General features: G+C 37.5%; 1 protein-coding gene across 2 annotated transcripts in view; it reads right to left on the bottom strand.

Moving 5' to 3' along the window:
- The window catches only part of SERPINI2 (serpin family I member 2), a 30,632-nt gene that overhangs the window by 13,286 nt on the left and 652 nt on the right, over window positions 1–16,694 (bottom strand). The window contains exons 2-4 of one of the 2 annotated variants that reach the window (XM_025879447.2): window positions 11,627–11,857; window positions 10,032–10,226; window positions 9,757–9,949 (exon numbers count right to left, since the gene is read on the bottom strand). In XM_025879447.2, coding sequence (XP_025735232.2) covers window positions 9,757–9,949; window positions 10,032–10,226; window positions 11,627–11,857 — 619 coding nt within the window. The remainder of the gene's footprint in view (window positions 1–9,756; window positions 9,950–10,031; window positions 10,227–11,626; window positions 11,858–16,694) is intronic. The other variant, XM_073897717.1, reaches the window with a different exon arrangement.

Genomic DNA, 16,694 nt, shown 5'->3' with positions numbered 1-16,694 from the left:
AAAAAAAAAAAAAAAATGAACATGCTATGGCAGAGATTTACTGGGCCTGAATTATATCTTGGTAAAATACTATGTACTTTTGGAAAATATTAACTTATTCAGAGCCCTGAGGATGGACACAACATGGGCATTAAAATCTACTGGTAGTGAAAATAGTTTGCTTTATTCCACTGTTTTCAACTTCTTTCTTTTCACTTCCAGCTAAGAAAGATAATGCAGCCTGATGGTTTTGACATCTTTCCACTTTTTTCCCTGTTTTTATTACTACACTCTTTTTTAACAACTAAATGGAGTATAGGCATGTAAAAGGTGGAAAATAAATGTTCTAGTTCACCTAGAAATTGGCTATTTTTGGCAGAATAGTTTTAGAATAATGAGAAAAATACTGCAAGACTTATTACAACTTTTAATAATGCCTAATTATCAGTGGAGAGTCATTTAAGCTACAGTTCTGCTCATAATGTAGTCCAGCGAAACCTATAGCAACAGAAACTCATTCAACCATTTAATGAAAGTATAATATACAGCCAATTTCAAATTATCCGCAATTACTGGAGTCATGAATTGCCAGGTGTGTGAAGTAGTACTTCCATGTGTTAGACACTTAATACAGATTGTAGTTTTTAATCTTCACAAAAACCCAGGGAAGTTAGCATTATTCCCATTAATTAAGAAAGTAGAAGATTGAGGAGGTTGATTTCCAGGCTCAAGTTCAAGATAGGAGACAAAGCTGGGATTCAAATTCAGGACCATTCCAAGTCAAAGTTAACGTGCTAACCCACATTGCCTTCTAATCAAAATATAATTTGAAATCATAATCTCAATCAATATATACACAATGTTAATTATGTGCCTCTTTCAAATTTTGTGAGACTTAATATTTACTTTAGATGTGGTTCATTTCCCCTTTTCCTTGACCCTCATCTAAAATTATCTAAAGAATACATCTAAAGATAAAAGAGTAATCAGCAAAGAGACTGAATAGACAATTAACAAGTAATCATAAAATGAATGTTTTAGCATATGTATACAGTATCTATTATCAGTTTACGGCCATATGGAACCACTGCGCTTAAAGGGGTTTAACACAGGTAACAGGTGCAGAAAATGAAGACAACAATTTAGAATTTCCATTTTAAGATGGAGCCACTCCTGGTCTGTAGGCCCTATTGCGGATTGGTGTTGCCTGTTCCTTCCCCTTTATACCCAGGACTCTTACTTATTGACAGAAAGTCTTGGGTGGGTCTCCCTCGGGGTCCCTATCCTTAATACTTGGAATCCTGGTTTTGATTCAGTGGGCTTGAGTCATCCTTGGAACGTTCAGGTTTAGAGCCAACAAAACCAAATCTTAGGTCTGCCCATGAGGATAAAAATGTAACACAATCCCTGACAGTGGTGGACCTAGACTATTACATGAGTACATAGTAGTTTTTGGTCACTTTCTGACAAATTACCTGGAGTGTGTTTGTATATATGTATCTATATGTGTGTGTGTGTGTGTGTGTGTGTGTGTGTGTGTGTGTGTGTGTGTAGGAAAAACTCTGTTAGCCTCAATGGCTGAGCTAAAAATGCTTTCTGTCCCATACGAAACATATCTGGACACTGTTTAATGTAAACTCGATTCCAGTTTGTATCAGTGACCAATAGGTTGAAGTAAGTGAACATTTTCTAATCACTACTGCAGCTGGTCATGACATTTCTATTCTCATATTCAGCTTCATTTACCCTGAGATCACTTTTCTCCCCACCCATACACAGTTCACATTCAGTTGTTTAGAGAACCAAAGCTGGCCAAACCTGGGACTGATTTCTAGCCCAGTAAGAACATACTTCAGATCCTCAGGAAGGTGTTCTCTCTTTTCCAAAGTCTCTTTGGCACTGCTGCTTCACATCTCTTACTGCTCATGTGTCACTGACACTTGCTCTGTTCTGTGCTCTCCCTCATGCCTGCCTACATTGCATCTGTTTTCTGACTCTTGCAATGTTGGCTCTGCCATGTGTTAGCTGTGTAAGCACGGGCAAGGTATTTACCGGTCTCTACCTCATCCATAATGTGTGTATAGAAGTTGATCTCTATCAAATTTATTTGGCAAATTAAAGGCTCTGTGGTAAAGAGGAGCAGCATCTAGAACACTGTTGGCACTCTAATGGATGCTTAATACATGTTAGAACTGAGTGAGAATAATAACAAAAATAATAAGAGATACTATTGAGTACTAAAAATGTTATAAACAGTACTTCATATAACCTTCACAATAACTCCATGAGGCACATATTATCATTGTCCCATTTAATAGTTTTAAAAAATCTTAGGTAAGTTGTTTAAAGTTATACAGCTTGGTCTTCAATATTATGCTCTATTTTCCATGATCTTGTTCAACAGTTGTTAAAGATACTGTGAGACGCCATATCAGTCAATATTTTTAAAAAATGATATCTCTCAGAAAGGCTATGGCTGTTGTTTAGTTATTACTATACCTTTGAATAGAACTGTAGCATTTAACAAATGTAAAGACCAGACCACTGAGAATTCATTGACCACTATGAAGCCTCTCCAAAGGAAAATAAATATAAGACCTTACATATATAAACTTGCTAATAGTTTCAAGGGCTTCAAGGACTCTCTGAAGTCTACCACAGAACTTTCTAGAAGTCCAAAGTGCCCAGCTAAGGACTGCCACAAAAGAATAAGAAATCACAGTCTTGTCATTTTCCTAGTAAGTCAAATTTAGAACCTCCAAACAATCTATTTCTTTGTAACCCATATCTCGTTAGTCAATACTCCAATAAATGTCTTCCTATTTCACCAGTTCCTTACTATTCCCAGGGAACTTGTTCCCTTTAAACACTCCCTACTTCGTGCCAAATTACTGCAGGGGTTTCGTAACTGATCTTTTGGGCTTCATTCTTTCCCTCTTTAACACATCTTGGACATCACAACTCTTCAGATTAGAGCAACAATTGTTCAGTGAACAACCACTATTTTTCAGATTCATGCTTTGTGCTGGGGTCACAGAAAGGAAATATGCATAACTCTGACTGCAAGAAGTTTATTGTCCACTGAGGAAGATGAAATAATAATGTTAATATAACTGCTGTGCAGAAATAAACACAAGGTGCAAGGAGAAGTTTTCCCAGCAGGGAAAAGGGAAGATGTTATGTTATCTTCTTTTTTTAAAAGATTTTTTATTTATTCATTTGAGAGAGAGAGAGAGTGCGTGCATGAGAGTGAGAGCACAAGCAGGGGGCAGGGTCAGAGGGAGAGGGAGTAGCAGACTTCCCGCTGAGCAGGGAACCCAACTCAGAGCTTGATCCCAGGACCCCAGGATCATGACCTGAGCCAAAGACAGATGCTTAACCCACTGAGCCACCCAGGCGCCCCAGATACTGTGTTATCTTGAATGAAAAGACCAGAAAAGCTTTCTGAAACCCAAACTTGGTTTTAAGGACCAAAAGAAGTTATTCAGAAATATGGGGATCGTGGTGGGAAGTGGGGAGAGTATTCAGACAAGTTATCCATCATGAACAAAGGCATTGTGACTACCAAATATATCTCTCTAAAACACTGCCTTAATCATTCCACTATCTTACTTGGAAATTTTCAACAATTCCCCTTTCCATATGGGACTTACCCCTCTTGATTCTTTTAAAGCCCTGTTCAAGTTCTTCCTCTTCCATAAAGCCCTTGTTTACAACTCCAGTTTGTAGTGTTCCCTGTCCCCTCTCTTTTTTTTCATGAATCTCCTAGTACTTACTGATTGTAACTCTCTTTTAATATTTACTGTCTACTGCTGGATATTGTTAGTAAATTTCTTGTGCAAATCTTGCACCACTCCATCTAGGTGGTAACCATCTTATCAGTAGGGAGCATGTATGTCGTTTTACATCTGTTTCAGTTCCTTGTCCATAGTGGGATCCCAATCAATCTGTGCTTTTGAACAGGCGATAACATTTCTAGGAAGTAGCAAACCAATAAAAGCATAAAGCTGTAAGACAGTAGACATGAGAGCTAATTCTGTTTCCCAACACTTAGTTGAATGTTGATCAATTCACTTTTTGAGTGACTCAGTTTCCTTCTCTGTGAAATGCAAGATGTAACCAAGTCAGACTGTAAAACCACAACATTAGTATTAAAATACTTTAAATTAAATGCTTTACAAAGTTAAACTGCTATATAAATGAAAGTTACTTCTTTATCTTCTTTGCATGTATTAAATAATCACTTTTGCCCATACACATAATCATAAAACATGTTCTCAGAGTGTTTCTTATATAGAGAAGATATGATATATAGAAAGTATGTGTCGGACTCTTCCACCTGAAGAATTTTGACTACTATGTTTCTAGGATCCCATATTACATTGAGACAAAGTAACATGATTATTTTAGCTGCTATCCAACATGGGTAATGCCCAAATTAGATATCTGGTATGTTATAAATAATAAACTCTAGAAAGCACTCTAGTATTTTTAGACTATATATACTCTATCTTATGGGCCTGATTCTAAACTAGGCCTACATCAAAGGGAGAGAAGAAATGTTTCTTAAACAGTAACAAAAATCTAAATAGTCACTCACATGTTCCTTCCTAGTGTTACTAATATAGAAGCATTCTTATGATTAATTTTTCTCTCTTTGGCATGCACTAAATTTTGCTACCAAAGAGGCTTTTATTTTGTTTTACATTAACAGAATTTAGTATAGTGGGGGTTACAAATTGAATTGTGCCCCCCACTACCCAAATTCATATGCTAAAGCCCTATCTCTCAGTACCTCATGATGTGACCTTATTTGGAAATAGGTCATTGCAGGTGTAATTAGTTAGGCCAAGGTCATAATGGAATACAGGGGGCCCTTAATCCAATATCATTGGTGTCCTTATAAGAAAAGAAAATGCCATGTGAAGAGAGATGGCCACATGACAACAGAGGCAAAGACTGGAGTGGTGCGTCTAAAAGCAGAGGAACACCGAAGATGATTGATTGCCACCAGAGGCTGAGTAGAGGCAAGGAAGGATTCCACACAGTCTCGGAGAGAATGGCCCTGCTGACACCTTGAGTTTGGACTTCTAGCCTCCAGAATTATGAGAATGAATTCTGTTGTTTTAAGCCCTAGGAAACTAACACAGCTGATTAAACTGTTTGGTTTTACTAAAATCTTTAGTTATCATTTTGAAAGCCTAACGCATTCATCCAGATATGAAAGAAACACAGCATTGAGTAATAAAACTGAAAACTGTCAGTCCACTCTAAAGTATTTACTCAGCCTATATAGCTTTCCCTCTCTGTACCGAACACAGATTTTAAATGGGTATTTTTCCGTTGTAAGGAAATTATTCATTTAGGGGAAAAGGTACTTCAGAACTTTCAATCCATGATCTTACTGCTCAGGAAACTAAATTCAATAAATGTGTCCTGATGGACTAAAATTGCCTGTGAACTTAACACATAAGCAAATCATTCCTTTAATAAATTAGAAAGCTCATCCTCTTGTGAGAAGTGAATACATTTTCAATATAATATTGTGTTAATGTGATTGAATAATTGATAACAAAATTTTCAGTCTTGTGAATTTAAAAATCTCATGTTTATTTCTCTAGAGAGGTTTCCAAGAAAATGGTTGATGTCCTGTCTTTCATTATGCTGCATGTATGGGAAAGTTTCATCAGGATCCTCACAGGGAATGAATTAAAATGTGACTGGAAGGTTGAACTCTGATTTGGGGGGTATTTAAAATTAATAAGGGGAAACAACATAGAATTGTTTTCTTTGAAAATATTTATATAATGTAATTCAACAGTATTTGTTTGGCACTTATGACGTGCCACGAAATGTTGTAGGGACTGTGGAAACCAAAATGAAGGCGACATAACCCCCTGTTCCAGAGCTCACATCTTAATAGGATACACAAGAACGTGAGCAAGAGATGGAAATGTAATGTAACAAGTGCCATATGTAAATTTGTATGAAATGCTCTAGAAATAAAGATAAGGGATGGTTGATTCTAACTGAGCATGTTGGGGAAAAGTATACCGAAGAGTTAATTGTGAGGAGACATTGAAGGATGAATGAGAATTTACTGATTAGACACCGCGAAGAAGGAAGGGCCTTCCAGACAGGGGATAGGCAAGAGAGAGGAAGTCAGAGAATACTTTCTACTTTGGGATTGGCTGGGCAGTGATCTTAAAGATTTGTATGTATGTGTGTATGTATGTATGTATGTATGTATGTATGTATGTATCTACGTATGTATGTATGTATGTATCTATCTATCTATCTATGTATGTGTGTATGTATGTATGTATCTATGTATCTATGTATGTATGTATGTATGTATGTATTTATTTAGAGAGAAAGAGAGTGAGAGAGAGAGCATGAGTGGAAGGGAGGGGCAGAAGGAGAGGGAGAAGCAGGCTCTCCGCTGAGCAGGGAGCCCGATGCGGGACTCGATCCCAGCACCGTGGGATCATGACTTGAGCAGCAGTCAGACACTTAACTGACTGAGTCACCAAGGCTCCCTGGGCAGTGATCTTAACAGAGAAAGAAAATACCCATTACTTTTGAAAGAAAAATAGCTATCACTTTTTTAGCACCTTCTATTTGCTACATTTTGTTTTATGAATGGAAGTATGTAATGAGGTACAGTAATTGAAACTGCCATCAAATTTTTAAAATATCTTTGGTGCCTGGAATTTGTTTGAGAAAAGAAAGTACAACTGCCAATTAATATTTCTGTTTTCATAACACTGAAGATTCAAATTCATCTTAGGACAAAGCGCTCATTTTTTGGGAAAAGCAACACAATGAACTTTTCATTATGCAAATAGAACCAGTGGGACAGAGATAGTGAAGTTTGAAATGATGAGGGTATAATCTATTCTGGATGAAATGAAAACGTTTCTACGGAGGGTCAGAATCTGCCACTATAGATTCTTATCATGACCAGGAATCTGGCCTTAAATGGCATGGGGAAAAAAATGTGTGTTACCTTCTTTCTGTGCTGGGAAAATTTGGAGACCTCAGGATGCTGGGTAGGAGGGAGATAAAAAAGACTTGGGGTGAGGGTGGGTTCTGGCACCAGGACAGCAACAGACCAGACAAGACTCCCTGGTTACAAGAAATGGCCTAAACTCCAGGAACACTCATCCCTGGCACCTGGTTTTTAAATTACTTTCCACCTTATAAACCCCTTTTATTAACATAAAGCTTTCAGTAAAATGTAGTTAAACATTGAAATTGTTCTTACTCCTATTAGTTTGCCAAGGGCTACCTCAAAAAATTACCACAAACTAGGTGGCTTAAATAACAGAAATTTATTGTCTCACGATTGTAGCAGCTAGAGGTCTAAAATTAAGGTGTGGGTAACATTGGTTCCTTCTGAGGACTCTGAGGTGTGTTCCAGGCCTCTCTCCTTGGCCTGTAGATGGCCATCTTCTCCCTCTGTCTCCACTTAGTCTTCCTGCTACATATACCAGCCATGGTGGACGAGGGCCCACCCTAATGACTTCACTTGAACTTGATTACCTCTATAAAGACTCCGTCTCCAGAAAAGGTCACATTTTGGGGTAATGGGTTAGGACTTCAACATATGAATTGGGAGGGACATAAATCAACCCATAACCATTTTTCTAGGAGGAATTAAAAGAGAAGTCTGTGTCCATACTGTGAGAGAAGTTGTATGAGAAATGTGGCCACAGTTTGGAGAAGCTGATAATAAGACCAAACAGTTAGGAAAAGCTGTCCAGACTGCAGTAGCCCGGAAGGATTTGTGGGCCATGCAGCATTCTTGAGGAGATTCCTAAAATGTTGGAGACGGGAATTCTGGCAAAAGGCTGTATTTACTGTTGCCAATTGAGTTTAGGACTTATGTATTATTATCTAGGCATTGGTTAACTGGGCTGATGATGCCAGAGCTACCTTGACCACAAGTATCACTATTCCACAGTCAAGTGACTCTCCTAAGACCCCACTGCTAGTTTGTGGCATGAACAGTTTTCAAACTCAGTGTTTTTGACCCCAAATAGTGACCTTTCCAAAGGAGAGAGAGAGAGAGAGAGAGAATGAAATTTGAAAATAAACAAGTTAATCCCCCAAATTGTTATTTCTGTTAATAGAAGATAAACTGTCACATCATTTTATCTCCAATGTTTCACATATAGTAGTATTCAGTCTCATTGAAAGACTGAATAACATCCAGGTAGAGATATACAGATGCTGGGAAATTGGAAGAGAGGTTGGGGGGAAAGATTCAGATTTTAGAGACATGAAGAATAAGGGACAAATAAAAGAGAGTAAGAAGAAGAAAATTTTGAAGACGAAATTCTAGTAAACATTAGTTGGGAGCAGAAAGAAAAAAAAAGGAAGTCAGGGAGCAGGAAAATTTTACAGAGGAGAGAACAATAAACAGAAGCGAATAGTGCTCCAGGAGTTAAAAAATTCTAGATTTTCAAGAAAAGGGGGAGGGTCAATAGTATTAGGATCAAGAACCTAGAGTTAGGGTGAGAAAACATAGGATACCTCATTCTCCGGGATGTCAAGGAAGGTAAAAGATCTTCAAAGATGTACATAAATTTTGAGGTGAAGGGTAGAGAGGCAGGTTTGCTTAATGATAGGTTTTCTTTAAGGAACAGGAAGTTGAGGCACAAGTTGAGAGTAAGAGAAATCATCATAAAGTAGCACCTGGGGAATAGAAGTCAAGTTTTCGTGTGGTGTGTGTGAGTATTAAAGAAGAAAGTTGAAGAAAAGTAAGGAGCCCCCCAGCTTAGCCTCAATGAGGCTAGAAGGGACTGCTTTCTGGGTTTTTGCTTAAGAAAATCAATAGTTGGGGAGCAGGAGTGGCTTTATGAGTAGACTGGGGGTTGAGGATGATTAGGGAGAAATTAAAGCAGGTTGAAGACCAAGTAACAAAAAACATTAAAAATATTTGGTGAGAATATGATTGAAATGACTGACTGGATCCCAGCTAAGTGGAAAAGGAAAGAAAAGCCAAGAGGTTTAAGTGACAAAAGCCCTGGAAGAGGGGTATACAAACCACACAGGCTTTGATGAGTTTGCAGGAAAATTTAGAAATGAAAAGGACAGAATTATCATCTATTAAACATCTGTTTCTTTAAAAAGTTGAAGCAGAGTGTGAATTGAGTTATGTGGGCACAACTTACTCTGAAGTTTCTCCTGTCGGCCAGAAGCATGATATCAAGAAATTAGCGTCGATGATTATTGTTTCCTGAGATAAACTTTGCAATTTCCACTTTGTATTAACTATCTAAACCTGACTGTAGGATTCCCTATTTGTCATTCAATGACCATTGGAGCACCAGCTGTCAAAGTTGATTTAACATATCTTTTAATTGTCTGGTAGCATAAGTGTTTTTTTTTGGGGGGGGGCGGTTATTTTCTTGAAACGGAACAGAAGATAGATATTTAAAATTCCAATTAGGAAAAAGAATTAGAAAAAGAGAAGATTGTATAATAAAACGAATAAAAATTCTTTTTCATCTCAACATTCTAGCTTGCAGACTTACATTTCTTCATCTATTTCAGAGAATAGTGAGCCCTGAAATTCAGTTCTCCTCCTGGCAAATCATTGGTGGCAATGTTCAGACTTGCTTTTGTATCCATAAAGTGGAGTTACACTTCCAAATGCATTTTTTCTTCCTGTCGATAGCCTTTTCAAGTATCTGCTATCTTTCAACCAGCTATTCAAATGTCTCCATAAGTGAAAACATAAGAACCAAATAATAAAATGACATTACCAACCTAGGGAGGCCTACTTCAACTTCATCTTCTTGCATCTCGGAGAACCATTTCAGGATTTGATGAGCAGTAATTTGCTTTTCCATTTCTTCTATGTTCACATCTTCTGCAGGAAGTACGATGATTAAACTAAACTCATCACCTTTATAAGGTAATTCCAAAACCTGGTAGTTCATGGAGGATTCCGAAAAATAACCTGGAACAGAGAAAGAAAATATTAAATAAATATCCCTGTCAATTCCCAAAATCAGGCTTCAGAGGGTGATTTTTCATATTACCATATTTTGTTCTCACAAGAGCCTTCATCATTGGGATTTTGACTGCCACACCATCTTTCTTAGTAAAATTCATTAACTGTGTCTTCTCTTTTGTGAATTTCTGCTTCCAGTTGCCCTTGAAATAAACAGCATTCACCAGGACAAGCCGAGTCAGAGGGCCAAAGTCTTCCCCTGAAAACATGTCTTTAATTTTCCCTGTGATGCCGATGGAGGACAAAGCCGGAAGAGATACACAATAGTGGTTCAGAGAGACTGCTTTCTATAGCATTGAAACAAAAATTTCTTTTGCAGATCCGTTATAAACAGGGTGCTTTATCCTCTAACCTTGGCAATTCTGAGAGTAAAGAGGAGCACTATTAAACATTTCACTTAGAAACAGGTACAAACAGATATCACTAGGAAACAGAGATACAAGACTGTCTGAAGCCAATTTGGACAGACCTACTAATGGACTCTCTTCAGCAAGATTATTTGTGTAAATTGTTTTTCAGCCAGAAAGAACAAAAACTGAATGTCTCTTCCTGCATACTTACTGATGTTTTTCAAACTTCCTTTCAAGTTTCTCCACCAGGTCATGAGTTAACGGTACACTCAAACCTTCTACTCCCGTGGCTGGCGCCACTGACCACTGGGAAAGGGTCAAGAACGGAGTTGCTAGCATGATTTTCTTCTTCTAAACAACGAGCCTGCTATTTCTGTCTGCTGGCTATTCCAGTTAAGAGATAAAAGCATGACTGGGTGCCATGGAGCTGTCTAGGGATGTGCATTATGTGTCCCATTAATGATACTTTCCAGTGAAACTGCTCAAAACACCCATCTCACATTCTCAACTATGCCTCCATGTATGAGGCTTCCTATAAAGAATATGGTAACCACTTATGCCATCACAATTTTTTGTAGCAGAATGAATGAACAAAGAAACAAACTACTGTTAAACAAGGACCTGATACATGTTGGTTATTTCACATACATTATTATCAAACCTTCTAATAATCCTGAAATGTTTTAACAGTATCCTCATTTTAGGTAGGTCATAGCTTAGAACTGGGTGGCGTTTGAGCTCGGATCTGAATGACCTGAAGCTTGTGTTCTTTCTACAGTGTCACTCCATAGCCCCTGAAGGATTTTGGCTAGCTTGTATTGAAATTAAAGTTTAGATTATCATGCTTATGATAGGACTATCAACGTTTCTTATTAAACATTAACCCATCCAATGAAGATGTGTTAATTATTTACAGTAATATGTGGGAAAGAAGGCACTTGAGGTTGACAGATCTATTTTTTACCTGGCCAAAGATATTATTTCTGTTGCCATAGATTAAAAACCTATGCTTAAACAAAAATTATTATTAAAGGTTTTCCATTAAAAATTCTATGAATAGATGTCTCTCATAAAATCTGTATGCTTTTCAAAGCAGCTTACAGTCTGTCTCAATTTTACAACTTAGTATTAATTTGAATAACAGGGAAGCAAAATGGGAGACTCCTCTGAGCCACAGTTTAGTAGGAAAAGATTCAACCATTCTTTACTTTAGGATATTAAAAACCGTGACTACAATGGCAAATAATGAGTTTATGAAAATGGGAAACTTTACCATCTGTTTTGCTTTCTACCCAGGTACTTATTGTCTCTGCAGAAGTCTTTGCATCCTGAAAATCCACCAGTTTTATGGCACTCTGAAGAAAGGCCTTGTTGCTATGGAGATACTGTTCTTTCACAGTGAATCCTTCTTGAAGGTAGAGGGCATTGGCAAGATTAAATGTAAATTCTTGCTTTTTCTCTGAGATGGCAGAGAAAAATGACTTCAGCACAGAAAATTCTTCTCCTAAAAAATAATTATAATGTAGACTGACATATTGAACAACAGAAAAACAACAGCTTTTCAGCTTTGCTTCTAAGCGCTGATTCATATCACCATTTTTTACACACTTAGGTATAACTAACCGTCCTTTCTGAGGTAGTATAAATATTTTAAGCATTTATCTTCATAGATTATGCATTTTGTAAAGAACTTAGTTCATATATAGGAAGAAAGAATGTCCGTGTAAATTTGAAATTTGTCAAAAACAAGAATGTCCATTTAAACAGGCTGAAGGAAATTCCCTCTTTTTAGTCAAATTTAGCTCATTCTTACTTGTTGGAAATTTATCTTTAGAAACTCATTCTTTGTATAACATGCTATATTGATGGAAGGAGACTACTAATGAATACTGATGGGGGGACGACAGTGACGAGCAATCCTTTTCCATATTGCTTTTATTTCAGCTTAAGAATTGCTCTCTTGTGAGTGATGGCAACTGTCCAGGTTTTGAAATTTATGAAGTAACCCCTATGATCAGCTCTAGAGATGCCCAAGAATCAGAATTACCTATTTCTTCAGGTTTGTGAATGTATATACTTTGGCTGTTACATGAACAATAAAGATCTTTAACCATTCCAACTCTTGTCACTAGCCAAATGAGGCCACCAGAGTCAGCTAAGAATCACTGCTGACCTATTATTTATTGTTGGCTCATTCTGACCAACTGTTGTTGGGAAGGTATATGTGCCTAGGAGAGAATTCAGCTTTGATCCTTGTTGAGGAGCTTCCTATTCATGACCAAAGGTATCGATGCTTTTCATTCCCTTCTGGCATAATCCTGGGACTCACTGTATCTCAAATCAAAGCTTCTCTCAGGGCCTTTGTTACATTTTGAGTTAAATACTTAAAAAGGCCACTTTTATAACTTAAAAGTTGAGTATATACAATTAATCCTTATTGATGAAAACATAAATGGTTCATCATTAGAAGATGCCCACTGAATAAAGAGAGAAGTTTTAATGAGAACTTGCCTTGAGTTGTCCATTGGAAATAAGGCATCTGTGTGTGTGTGTACATTTTATCGGAGAGCTAGCAGCTATAGGCATCTTTGTGCAAATAAGAATATGTTCCCTTCCTGGCGGGGGAGGGGGAGGGCTACAGCCCCGTGACCTCTCATCTTGTCCAGCTGAGGGGAGCCCTCATTCCAGTCCCCACTTGTCTCCTTGCAGGTACAACCCACATAACAATAACAGAGTTCTCATGCAGGTACAACCCACGTAACAATAACAGAGGCTCTGGGAAGTATATTTCATTATATTTCAAACTCCATGGGGATTCTCCATTCTTGGGAATATAGATATGGACATAAATAATCTCAGCCATAAGAACTTACTGCCCTATGGTTGGATTTGAAGAATTTCAGTAAGTCTTTACAATCCTAGAATTCTTACATAAGGAAGGGAAGAAGGCTAATCTATTTTACTTGTTTCTGCCATGATTTTAGAGGCAATCATTTGCTCTTTGAAGCTGAGGGAACTATCTCAATTAATGGGAGGCTGTAAGAAGACTTTCTGAGTGAAGACATGTAAGTGTTTTCAGAAGAATTAAATAAGGTCAGAAATGAAGTGGCAGAATTTGAAACTAATCTTCAGAAATGTGTAATTTATGAGCATCTTTAAAGGAATGGGGGGAAAAGGAGAGGGGGAGAAAAATAGTTCCAACTCATTTGTCAGAGCAAATAGATTTATGTCAAGTACTTAAGGTCTAAGACTGTGTGACAGTCAGTTGCCCTTTGATAAATCACTGGACTCAGAAGTCAATGAAAAATGTCATCAAGTAGCACAAGTTTGGAGGAGAATATAAAGTTATCTGCCTTATAAATTTGATTTAACTTACAGATTAATAACCTCTTTTAGTACAGATCAAAAAGAATATGTATACATGACTCCTAGTAAGTAATGAGAATAAATTTATTTCATTTCCTAAAACAGAGCCATAGGAAACCTATAGGTCATGGGGTGAATGTAACTTTTGGTTTGACTGTACTGGACCTCCAGAAAATGTTCCAAAATTCAGTACATGTTTACTTCTCCTGCATTTAAGACCCAAAGGCCAATTGTGTGTGAAATGTTAGAGATCCAAAGATGAAAACAAAGGCAGTCATAGGATTATAGATTATTTTTGCCGAAAGATCCATATAAATCACTTATTCAAACTTTTCTTTTTATAATGAGGAATCTAAAGTCCAGACAGATACAGTAACTTGAGAGCTGCCAGATCATAAGGTTATTTGGTTGCAGAGCTCGGACTGGAATTCATGGCCGGTTCTCTTTCCATTATGCTCTTGGAATAAGGAGGCACCTCCGTTAGTCTTTGATTAGTAAGCAACATATTAAAGGCAAAGCAAAAATGGAGCATTATCAGATGCTCAGTAGATTGGAGAAGGTAAATTCTGAGCAGATGTTTCGACAGTGGGGGAAAGAAGAACTGAGGACACCGAGAGCCCTGTGGGGATAGGATCCCAGGAGTTGTATGCCCATCTGTGGAACAAGGCAGGTGTTCACATAAAACAACCTGATGGCAGGAAACGTAAAATATAGACTAACTGAACAGATAGCACCTTTGATAATCATTGGGAATGGAAGGCAGGGTCAGGATGAAGATGAGTCAATGGGGGGACACTTATGTTGGGCATAAAAATTAAGGAGATGCCAACAGATTCCATAATCAAGAAAATATTTTGCTGTAATACTTTTTTAAATCAGTTTTAACGCAAAGAAATCCATGAGGAACAAAATATAAAAATGTTAAATAAAGACAGAATAATTACTAGTGATTTTCCTTTGCATCGTGGGTTCCAATATGGCCCTACCAGGCACCACCTTCTGATCTGTCATACCCTTTGTCCCCCCTTAACACCATTTTGCTCTTCTTTCTCCAGACCCCCTGGGCCGTGTCTCCATTTCCCTGCCCTCTTCCACTCTGTTCCCTACCTTAACTGTCTCCTTGTTCCTTAATCCCCTCCTCTTTTTTATTTTCCAGAGTTTATTTTTCATATTTTCTCTCTCTGGCTCATCTTTCTTTTCCTTTTACAATTATCTTCCATCTGTGTCCCTCTCTCTCTCTCCCTTAACGAAGCATAATAGAAAGCAGCTTTAGTAGATTTTTGTTACACGTGTTAACATACTAATATTTCCTTGTCCATGTATATATTCTCCCAAGGAAAATGTAATATATCGCCCTTATGATCTATAATCCTCACTGAATCATTTTTGGAATTCCTTCGAGACAGTTTGCTGAACTTTTCTTTGCCTCATCTAAGTAGCAGGGTTATGTCTACCTCACAGAATAACTGTGAAGATTGAGACAGTGGATACCAAGCACAGAAACAGTGACTGCTATACCATATATAGGATTGATAGTGTCATCTTCATTATTACTATGATTAGCATTACATTCACAATCCAGAGTTGTTAAGATTTCTGTGTTTCTCTACAAGATATATCCATGTAGAGTAATTTAGATTTCAGAGGCTCTAATTTTGCTAATTTATCATAGAATCAACTTTACATATCTTTATAAATGCTTTATTACTTTTCAAAGCAGTATTGTGTGATTTAAATGTTTCTGAGATTGTGTAGTGGGATTTGCTGAAATTAATATGAACAGTCAAGACTAAATTTAGAACATAGTGGCTTCATTTTACATTATTCACCAAGGAAAATTCTTGCAATTAACTTCACCATCACCAACTTCTTTTCTACATAAAATTGCCTTTATTTAAAACAAAGCAAACAAGACCTTCTAAAAAAAAAAAATCCCTAAAATATTCTGTTCCGAGACAAACATACTGAAGTTAGTTATAGTAATTAAATTTCCATATCAAAAATCTGGAAATTTCCTCTGATGGTTAGGACATATTACCTGACAGTGATGTAAAAGTTTAAAATTAAGGGCACCTGGGTGGCTCAGTCGTTAAGCCTCTGCCTTCGGCTCATGTCGTGATCCCAGGGTCCTGGGATCGAGCCCCGCATCGGGCTCCCTGCTCAGCGGGAAGCCTGCTTCTCCCTCTCCCACTCCCCCTGCTTCTGTTCCCTCTTTCGCTGTCTCTCTCTGTCAAATAAATAAATAAATAAATCTTAAAATAAAAGTTTAAAATTAAAATCATTATGGAAATTGAGAACACAGGTTAGCCAGAGAGGTGGACAACTACCCTTTTTCTTTTTAAAGATTTTATTTATTTACTTGAGAGAGAGCACTGAGGAGGGGAAGGGCAGAGGGACAAGCAGACTCCCCCCTGAATGCTAAGCCCCACATGGGGGCCAACGCAGGGCCTATCCCAGGACCCCAAGAGACCTGAACCAAAGGCAAGCACTTAACCACCTGAGCCACCCAGGCACCCCAACAGGATGACAGCACTAAGGCTGGGTGACTCCAAAACAACCACCCTTCACATGCAAAAAGGCCTCAGATAGGTTATAGAAGTGCTTTTTAAAAAAGATTTTCTTTAAAAACTACTAACCAAACAAGCTTTGAAAATGTATGTATACATTACTGCTTTTTCTTGGTCTCCATTAGGTGAAAAAGTTAAATTTTAATTAGAAAACGAATTTTAAAAAGCTAATAAAATAACAAACGAACAAAATAATGAGATGCACACAAAGGTTTCTGGGTGAGGATGCTCACTGAGTTTTTTATAAGAGAAATACTGGAAACAACCTAATAAAGAGAGGTTAAGTAAGTAACGGTATTTCCATAAGAGGCAATAAAATGCAACAATTAAAAACTATATTCTGAGGCTGATATGAGAAAATGATCACAACATAGTGAGAGTGGAAGAATAAACAAACAAGCAAACATA

The sequence above is a fragment of the Callorhinus ursinus genome, unplaced genomic scaffold (assembly GCF_003265705.2).
Source record: "Callorhinus ursinus isolate GAN/ISIS: 27379988/994484 unplaced genomic scaffold, GSC_fseal_2.0 scaffold1, whole genome shotgun sequence".
Taxonomy (NCBI): Eukaryota; Metazoa; Chordata; class Mammalia; order Carnivora; family Otariidae; genus Callorhinus; species Callorhinus ursinus.
Note: the sequence above shows the minus strand (reverse complement) of the source record. Positions and strands in the feature narration are given on the sequence as shown.